Raw genomic sequence first — 9,953 nt, forward strand, 5'->3', positions numbered from 1 at the left:
TGGAAGCAGATGGCCACATCTTTCTCCCACGGTACATCTGGTGGGTTTAAACAAGCGCTTTAACCACCATGCCACCAGGGCTAGGGGGCAGTGATATAAATTAAATGTTTCCAATCAGGCTGGGAGGATGGCCAGAGGCAGGGGGTTCCAGGGCTGCAGAGCAAGAGTGAGCATCTTAGGAGGTCCTGGCCACCCTCCGGGCCTCGTCAGAAATCCAGGGGGGTGAGATCTCCAAAGTCACAGTCAAAGAGGTCTCTGATACCCTCTTCCTCAAGGCCAAACTGGTACTCGAGAACTTCGTTGGGAGGGGACAGGGTGATGAACTCCTCAGGGAGGAGGCTGGAGAAGTCCTCCCGCACTTGCTCTAGGAGTGAGTCTGCTGCCATCAGCGGGGACAGGCGGTACTCATTCATAGGGGTCCGGAGGCCACCCATTCGGGACAGCAGCGGTTCTAGGAACATGGGGAGCATCACAGGCCAGGGATGCCCCTAAAAGGAGGCAGAGGAAGCTATCATGCCTGCCCACCGTCCACCCAAAGGGAGCCCTTTACCCACCTTGCTCCAGGGTAAGGAGGGACTGGCTAGGATCTGGGATAGGGAATGAGGGAGGAGGTGACGGAGGAGGTGATGGAGGTGATGACGGAGGAGATGTCGGAGTAAGTGATGGAGTTGGCACTGTGGTAGCAGGGACAGCCACCCCGTCCTCCTCTCCAGGAGAAGCCACTGCCTGGGGTGGGGTTTCTTCTGGGCTGATCTCATCAGAGCTTTCCTCAGGGCACAGGAAAACGTCAATGGGGCCTTGTTTGCTCTTCAAGTAGACCTGAAAGTTCTGGTGGAAGGGAGCAGGCCAGATAAACTGAGGATCAGTGGACCAACAGCCCAGCTCAGCCTGTTCCCGTCAGACCTGGAGTATACTGGTCTCACCTCTGAGGAGTCTAGAGCCTGGAGCTGGGTCTCAGGAGGGGCCTTGATCACCATGACCATCTGCTCTGCAGGGTCTGCAATGCTGCGTAGGTCCTGGCAGGTCACGTAGGCCAGGGTTGGTGGAGTCAAGGGTTCTAACGTTTGACCTCTGGGGCCACCCATCCATACAGCTAACAATGTAAAGCTGACATTTGTCAAGTCACCGGTTTTCACCCCTCTAACTGACACACAGTTAATACGCAAAGCCCACCTTATACCCGTGAGTCTCAATTTCCACATCTATTTATCAGGCCCATTCTACCCATCTAATCAGAAGATGCAAGCAAAAATTGCCTGCAGAAATTTCACGATAACTGTAAGCATCTCCGGGTCTGTACGAGAAATTTCTTTTGACCTATGAACTTAATATCACTCGCTCACTCACTCACTCATTCATTCAATGCCATCAAGTTGGAACTCACTCATAGCTGACCTTCCAGTAGGTTTCCAGAGGCTGCAAATAAATAACGGGGGAGGAAAATGTCCATCATTCTTCTTCAGAGCAGCTAGAGGATTCGAACAGCCCTCTTTTGGGTTGGCAGTTCAATTCTCTACTCACAGGCCACCAGACCTCCCTTAACGTCAATAGTCACAGTTAAAACTTAAAAACATACGAGTATTAAAAAAACCCTAAAGCCTCTGAATATTCAATATTGTTGCTACTAAAGCTCTGCCTGGGTGGCACAAATGCTAAGTGCTGGGCTATCAACCACTAAGGTGGTGGTTCAAGCCCTCTCAAAGGAATGCTTCAGAAGACAGGCCGAACAATGTGCTTCTGGAAGGAGCCAGCTTTGAAAACTATGGAGCAGTTCTCCACAGAACTAAAAGCCACTCAAAGGCAACTGATGGTTGCTGGTGCTAGCTTTTCTTGTTTACTATTTCATAATAGTATATTATTATCATTATCTCCTTTTCATAGAAGATGCTGAGGTCCAGAGAGGCAGAGTAACTAGTCTAGTGACATACATGATTATATGGATGAGTCAGAACTTGACTACAAAGTCCCCTGCTGAATGCAGGTCTAGCGTGGTCTCTCGGGGCTCACTTGGGTGTGACTCCCCACCCCCATGTCAGGCCTGCCTGCTGTGCCCCCAGGCCAAGGATATCGCTGGTTGTTGGGGTCCTCCAAGAGCAGCTGCAGCTGTGTGGTGCAGACATGGAGCAGACGGTCCAGGTGCCGTTCGCTCTCCTGCAGGTGCCGGAGGTCCTGGGTCAGTCCTTCGAGTTGCCCGCTGATCCCCACTGCTGTGTGGCTGCCCCTGTAGGGAGCCCCCAGGGAGGTTTAACAGCTCTTGACCCCTCTGCCCAGAGCCTGGGCTTAAGGAAGGAAGCTGCCACCACCACTACCTCTATGCCACTAAGTCCCAGGAAAACCCTTGTCCCTGGGCTGTTTCTTCAGATGCGATGCAGCTGAGGGCCAAACCTGGCCTTCCAATCAGACCAGCCCGGAGTTAAATTCTGGCCTGAATGTCTGCAAACATCTGCATGCTGCCCACAGGGGTGGATAGGTAAATGAGTGCAGAGATGTTGTGAAATACTACACAGCTATAATAAAGGACAACTCTGCACTGAGATATACAGGTACAGAAGCATCTCAAAGACATGGCAACAAGAGAGAAAAACAATACAGCACAAATGATCTCCCAAAATTCACAAAGATGTCAGAGGAGCAGAATGACTGAGGGCAGAGGTGGGAGGAAGAAAACACAAGAATTACCAAGAATGAAACAGCTGTGCCAGACAAATCTCACTGATGTCAAGAGAAGCCACGAGTGGGTAGCAACATTGTTGGGAAGCTGGAAATATTTCTTAACTTGCCCCAGAAGGGGGTTACCAAAGTGCACAAAAACGTAAAAGTACATTGAACTAGATCTTTAACCAGGTGTCATGGGCAGGGATGTCTGCTGAGCCCCGAGACTCTGCCCAGCACTGCTGTTCAGTTGGTACCTACAGCCATTGGATATGGTTCTTGGACTTCTTGGTGATGAGCTGGATGCCCTCAAGGACATTGGTGATGTCATAGATGCGCCGTTTCTGCACCTTCAGCTCCTCAGCTGCCCAGTTCAGGTCAACAACACCATCGGTTGAACGGCTAAGCAGGTCCAGGAAGCGTTTGGTGGTCAGATTCAGCGATGTCTCATAGCGTGACTTCTCCCCTGGAGATTTGACACCTGGGAAGAGGGTCCAGAAAAGCAGGGTCCTTTAGCACTTATCCCGGCCCCGGCTGCCAGTACAGAACAGAAAAATGTGGTGTAGAACAGCTCCTGCCCCTTGGCAAGGCCAAGCAAGGAGGTCCTGTGGCTGCTGCCAACCACAGCATTCCTCTCTGGGCCCAGGCATTCCCCAACCCCCAGGGCCTGGGGAAACTGGGCCAGGCATCTACTTCATCTGCCCCTCTGGGCCCCCAGAGGCCTGGCTCAGGCCCAGGCTTGGCAGAGAGCTGAGCTGAGTCTGCAAGCATGCTTATCTATTCACTCCCCTACCTGGGCCTGGCCATGGAGACCTGCCCCAGCCCAAGTTCAGTAGGTACCTTTCCCTGGGTGCCGGCCCCTGCCTCGGCCTGATCCGCTGCTCTCAGCTAGGTACTGATGGTCAGTTTCTAGGTCCAGCCTCCGCTTCACCTATGAAAAAGTAATGGAAGAAGGATGCTTAGTAACCAGGTGAGTGAGGCTATGAGTCTAGTTGAGGGCATGGTGCCTCTGGCTGTCCCCTGCTTCAGTTCCCCTACCAGGATGCCCAAGTGTGTGAGGTCCTAGGAAATGTGGCATGGAGACATCAACCTTGACTCACAAGATGCTCACCTAGAAGGCAGAAACCATGTGATGATAAGTGCTTGTGGTTTATGCCAAAGAGTATATAAATTTCCTTCCTGGACAAAATCCTTCCCCCCCCCCCCCCCCTTTTGTGAACAGATAGGGTCTTCATCAAGTGAGCATGTGTTGGTTATTTCCGTCAGTTATAGAATACACCTTAACATAAAGGAAACAAAACATCCTCACAAATGGATCAATAAGCAGCATCATGATAAATGGAGAAAAGACTAAGTGGTCAAAGACTTCATTTCACTTGTACTCATGTACCCATGGAAAAAATCTATGGCAATCGATCTCTTGAAAGTACTAAAGACACTGTGAGGACTAAGGAGCACCTGACTAAAGACGTGGTATTTTCAATCGCCTCATACGCATGTGAAAGCTTGAGAACAAATGAATAAGGAAGGATTGAAGTATTTGAGTTATGGTGCTGGTGAATAGATCCCATGGTCTGCCAGAAGAATGAACAAATAAATGTCTTAGAAGAAATACAGTCAGATTGCTCCTCAGAAGTGAGGCTGGTCAGACTATCTCACACAGTTTTCTGAAGGGACTAGTCTCTGAAGAACATCGTGCCTGCAAAAGTAGGTCAATGAAGAGAGACCCTCAATGAGATGGATTGACACAGTGGCCATAAAGATGGGCTCAAACAGCAGTGACTGCAAGGATGGCACAGACTGGACTCATTTAACTGATTGTACAGTGGGTCACCATGAGTTGAAACGGATTCGAAGGCACTCAACAATAAACAACGGCACAGTACTTGCCCCATTTCACACATAAGTGAAGCCTAAGGTCATAGAGCCAGGAGTGACAGAGCCAGGATCTCCTCCCTGGACTCTATGAAGAGTCCAAGCTCTTGAACTCTCTGCCCTGGTGGGACAAACATTCAAAGATCAAGACTAACCTGGACATCCCACAGCTATTTCATACATACCTTGATTCAAACCAGCTTAACTCCCTCCTCCACCATGCACAGGATTTACAGAACCAGAAACTCTATTCAGCCCTGCTCACTACACTCATCACATCTAGTTACCAAGAAATCCTACCCCTGCTCATTGGATCATCTAGAGAAGCCCTCCTGCATTCAGATATCCCCCCTCATTGCTAGTCTTCCTTCTCATATATAGATCTTACTTTCCTGTCTCTGATGAAGACCTTCTTCAATTTCCCATTGTCTCCTCAGGTTCATAGCATGCTACTTCCATCTGCCTTCTCCTTGGTACCCAGGCTTCTGACCACCCTGAAGGCAGATCAAGGACACACTTGAAAATGAAGATGTAAACAGACGCCTATTTCTGACAGTTGTTCTCTAGAGAAATCTGCAAGAGGGGCCCTGCGAGGCAGGTAAAGACAGGCATTAGTAAAAAAGCTGAAGACTTCAAAGATCCACCCACAAGGTTTGCCTCCCACTCCCAACCATGGAATATACTTTCCACCTCTGGGGAGAGAAATCTGACTGGTCATTTAATTCTTCCTGATCCTATAATAGAGAAGTCATCTCTTCTCCCTCAATTCCAACCTTTCCCCTCATTCTTTCACTATGAATTACTACAAATGTGTTTTGTCTCACCCACAAGCCAGTGAGCTCATTAGAGGCAGGCACTGGATCGAAATCATCTCTGTACCCAGTGTCTGTCTGGCACAAGGCCTAGGCATCAACAAATGTTTGCTGAATGAATCTCCCCACAGGCTGGCAGGCTGTGACACTCCTCCTCATATACACACAACTCATGACCTGCTCCAGTGTCCTGGGGGAATGGAGGAGAATCTGCTCAGTGCCTCCTATGTATTGAGCACAGTACACAATCCTCAAGTCCTCTAACCCCTTTTATGGCATATAAATGGTTAATGTACCAGGCTGGAAGTTTGGCAGTTCAAATCTATCCAGAAGAACTCAGATAAACTCCTAACAATCTCCTTATGAAAAAAATCAGCCAATGAAAACACTAGGGAGCAGGGGAGCTCTGGTGGCCTAGTGGCAAGGAGCTGCAACTACAATCCCAGAGTTCAAATCCACCAGATGCTCTGCCGGGGAAAGAGGGACAATTGATCTCCTCCTGTATCAGTCAGATCTGATTTGACGGTACACGCACACAAAAATTTAAAAAAAAAAAAATAATAATAATAAAAAAAAAGAAAACACTAGGGAGCACCATTATATTTTGACAAACACAGGGTTGTCATGCACTGGGTATGATTTGACAGCAACTGGCCATCACTTAGGGCAACCTGCATTTTCAGAGGAAACAGTGATTCAGACTATGATGGGTTGACTCAGAACCCGCAGCTGTACCCACGTCCTGACTCCCCAGAGCTCAGGCCAGATGCTGGGTCCTTACAAGCCAATCAAAGTCCACATCTTCCCAACACCGTCTTGCCAACTGATCTCTTCTCCCTGGTACCCTGGCCCTTGCCCACCCTGAATGCCAGTCAGTGTCACACCTGAAAACAAGAGCACAAATAGGTATCTATTTCCGACAGCTGATTAGAGAAACCTGGCACAGGGGAGAAAGGTGAAGAGTGACTGGAGAAAAAACCGAATGACTAAAACACCCACCCACAGCAGAGAGCCATATACATCACTGTGATTTCCTCAGCTCCTAAAATACTACAAAGCTGTCATAAAGAACCAAGGCAGATAGACAGAACCCACTCAGACATTGGCAAGCAAACACAATGCCACAGGGTTATGCATTTGTGATTCTTAGATTGTTGTTGCTGTTATATGCCGTCGAGTCACTTGCAACTCATAGTGACCCTATGTACAACAGCCCTAAACCCTGCTCTATCCTGTGCCAATCTTATTGTCTCTGACACACCTACCCTCATTAGTCCAGTCACTGAGTCAATCCATCTCATCAAGGGTCTTCCTCTCTTGCACTGTCCCTCTACCCTCCCAAGCATGATGTCCCTCTTCAAGAACTGGTCCCTCTTGCAACATGCCCAAAGTATGTCAGACAAAATAAAACCCACAAAATGGCTTTTCTCCAATTCTTTCTCAAACATTAGACACTAATTTATTTCAGGTACAACCTCTGCATGGGGGACTGGGAAAATGGTGGCCTAATGTGCACAGACATACTTCATCCCATTGCATTTTCCATTAATTGTGCTTCACAGATCATACTTTATACAAATTGAAGGTCTGTGACAACCCTGTGAACAGGTCTACCAGTACCACCTTCCAAACAGTATCCTCTCACTTTGCATCTGTTGGTTTGGTAATTCTCTCATTTTAAAATTTTATTTTATTATTGTGTGTGTGTACCGTCAAATCAGATCTGACTGGTACAGGAGGAGACTGCCCCTCCTTCTCCATCAAAGCATCTGGTGGATTCGAATTGTGTACCTCTGGGATTGCAGTGTGGCTTCTTGCCACTAGGCTACCAGAGCTCCCTGACATTATTAACTTTTAACATGTCTAACTTGTATATGTCCTGGGACACCAAACAATTTGTGTGACTTGCATAGTTGTGACAGGTCTAGATCTTAACCTGAAAATCTTCAAGATATGCCCACACAGTGTGAATGCAGTGATGTCTGAATAAGGAAACGGAGAAAAAGGCTGTTTTAAAATGAGGAAAGCCAACTCTCATAACTACATAAAAAAGCATAAACAGGCTTAAGAGAAAGAATTCTGTTTAGTTGGTGAATCCTATCCCCTTTAAATTTATAGTCTTGAAGCATAGATTTACATGGAAAAATAAATCAGTAATAAAAAAATAAATCAACAGAGTAGGGGTAAAGAGGAAGAATGGCTGAATTACACATAGCTTTGTATGCAGTAGGTGCTCAATAAATGCTCATTGGTGAAGCCAAGCCTATAATTTGATGCAGTGATTGCCCCAAATATTAGTGCAGAGGATGGAAAGTCCAGAGATCATGTCCCCACTGGCTTCCCACAAGTATTAAGAGTGAAGGGGGGAAAAAGAGTGGAGAGCAGCAGCTGGACCCACATCTGACCACTTCAGCTCCAGGGTGGTGCAAGCTCCACCATAAGCACCACGGAGCAGGGACTCCTTATTCAAGCGTCTCAGGGCACCCACTAATTCACTAGCCATTGAATGAACAGGCTGCTCAATTTCCCTAAGGCTGTCCCTGAGGGTGGTGGGGTATTTTTTTTCTGCCCCAACCCCCAAGTTCCTACAGTTACCTAGCCTCTACTGCATCTCTGTAGCCCTGGGCCTGTCACATCTCTGTGCCTCAATTTCCCCATCTGTAATAGGGTGAGGCTGTTGAGAGGACTAAGTGGGTTAATTTTGGGGAAAGGGCTTGGCAAAGAGCCCTGCATACAAAATGTGCTCAAACAATGGTGGCTGCCATTGTTATTATTATTAGCATCTTGGTGATTCCGGAAGGAAGACAGGACTGGGCATGGGGCCAACAGGGTAGGGGGTGCCTTCCCGGGATGCCTCAGAGACCAGCTGCCACCCAGGTCCCAAGTGACAGTTGGACAGCTAGCTTCCCTTTCCTGGGCCCTGCCTCATCCCCTCCTGTTGTTCTAAGGCCCCTGCTGAGACCCCAGGTTCCCTGGCCAGCCCCTGCCTGCCTGGGCAGCACCTTCACCCACAGGCTGCTCCAGTCAAACTGGTCTCCACACCCTCCTTCAGCCCACAGGCTCATGCTCGAGGCCTCCACTCCCTTCTCCCACTGTAATCCAGACACCTCCTCTGAACTAGGCCCCCAGTTTGAACTGGTCTTGAACCTCTTAGGGAGGCCTTCATCACATTATCTCCTTGAGACCTTTTATTTCCCCTGGGAAGGGGGTTTCCCCTCCAACTCCCAGAGGCCCAGACCACCCAGTCCTCCCACAGGGGCCTGCCTGATTAATGAGGTTCTATGGCAACCAAGGCCTGGGAGGGTGGAGGGTGGCAGATGGAAGGACAGGCAGAGGGAGGGGACCAGCAGCTGGTCCAGGCGTCTTGCTCCACCCCTGCAGAGAAGGCCTCCCAGCCAGGCGGCCGTCCCCAGGGGCCGAGAGAGCCAGCCTGCACCTGGCAGCAGAGCATGCAGGCAGGAAGTCTCCCCAATATCTTCACAACAGTCTAACCTCAGGATCACCTACACCCTCACATTCACCAACCTTTCTAGTCGCAAATTCCAATCTGGCCTCTGTTTGAGTCCCAGCCCCACCTAACACCAGGGACAAGTCTCTCCCCCTCCCTGGGCCTCAGTTCCTCATCATGGGCACAGTGACAACACCAACTCACACGTGGTTTTGAGTTTTGGCTGGCATTGAGTCAGAGCGCCAGCTGAATCCACGTGGGCCATTATTGTCACTGAGTCTGACCAGGTGGCTTTGGCGAGGAAGCGGAAGGCCAGAGCCCAGAGCAACATTACAAGGACCAGCCCGAGGTCACCCAGTACCCCGGGGCGGAGCCCGGAGGTCCAACCTAGGCTTTGCACCGCTCAGTGCGGACGCCTCATTTCACCCCTCCCCCGGCCCTCGCTGCCTCCTGGCCAAACAGTGTGCCCCGCCCGGGTCGGAATGAGGGGGACGGGCAACACCCTTGGCCCCGTGTCCCTGGGGTCCGTACCGGGGGGCGACCGAGCGCGGGGCGTGGGGCGCTGGGTGCGGGCCGGGGTGCTTGCGGCGTGGCGAAGAGCAGCAGGTCAGCATCTTGGGAACCAGCAGTGGGCGCGGCGGGACCAGCAGGGGCCGGAGGGGCGCTTGCATCCTGCGCCGTAGAGATGATGACGATCTGCGAGGAGTCCAGCAGCCGCAGCGCACCCGCCCCGAGCAGGGCCTCCAGCGCCGGCGCGCATGGGCCGCCTGTAGGGGCCCCGGCCACAGCCATGGCGCTTACGGCCCGCGTGGCCTGGGTGGCAGGCGGCGGCGGCGGCGAGGGCCCATGGCGGCGGGCCGTGGCGAGGGCTCGATCCCGCTCCGCCCCCGGCCGCCGCTGCCTGCAAAGTCCCGGCCACTTTTACGCGCCAAATCCTTTTTGCCGCGAAAGAGCCACGAGCAGCATAAACCCACTACTATTGGCTGCCAGGATTGTGACGAAGATGGGAGCGACGGTATTCATTGGCTGCTATGCGCCGGCCCGGCGACGGGGGTTGGGATGGGGAGGCGGTGCGGTTCGTCGCAGCCACTCAATGAACGGGGCGCGCGCAGGCTTTGTTAGGGCGGTGCCAGACGCGTTCACACTCTCCGCCCTTTGACTAGACA

At 50.9% G+C, this 9,953-nt stretch overlaps 1 protein-coding gene across 1 annotated transcript; it reads right to left on the reverse strand.

Annotated features, from left to right (window-relative positions):
* Positions 1-206: 206 nt before the first annotated feature.
* Positions 207-9,690, reverse strand: E2F1 (E2F transcription factor 1). Its single transcript, XM_006881449.1, has 7 exons — positions 9,319-9,690; positions 3,493-3,583; positions 2,914-3,133; positions 2,069-2,221; positions 924-1,038; positions 555-828; positions 207-451 (listed from the first exon to the last, which is right to left on the reverse strand). The coding sequence occupies exons 1-7, from the start codon at positions 9,577-9,579 to the stop codon at positions 207-209; spliced, it is 1,359 nt and encodes a 452-aa protein (XP_006881511.1). The 5' UTR covers positions 9,580-9,690.
* Between the last annotated feature and the right edge of the window lie 263 nt (positions 9,691-9,953).

Source organism: Elephantulus edwardii, unplaced genomic scaffold (assembly GCF_000299155.1).
Source record: "Elephantulus edwardii isolate Elephantulus edwardi_28Jun2011 unplaced genomic scaffold, EleEdw1.0 scaffold00015, whole genome shotgun sequence".
NCBI classification, from domain to species: Eukaryota; Metazoa; Chordata; class Mammalia; order Macroscelidea; family Macroscelididae; genus Elephantulus; species Elephantulus edwardii.

What these genes read in the sequence shown, in the direction of transcription:
- E2F1 (XM_006881449.1), bottom strand. Translation starts at nt 9,579, where the DNA reads ATGGCTGTGGCCGGGGCCCCTACAGGCGGCCCATGCGCGCCGGCGCTG. An exon ending in AAGAACCATATCCAATGGCT is followed by an intron (nt 2,222 to 2,913) that starts GTAGGTACCAAC and finishes GGCTCCCTACAG; the next exon opens with GGGCAGCCACACAGCAGTGG. An exon ending in CCTCCTTACCCTGGAGCAAG is followed by an intron (nt 452 to 554) that starts GTGGGTAAAGGG and finishes CCATGTTCCTAG; the next exon opens with AACCGCTGCTGTCCCGAATG.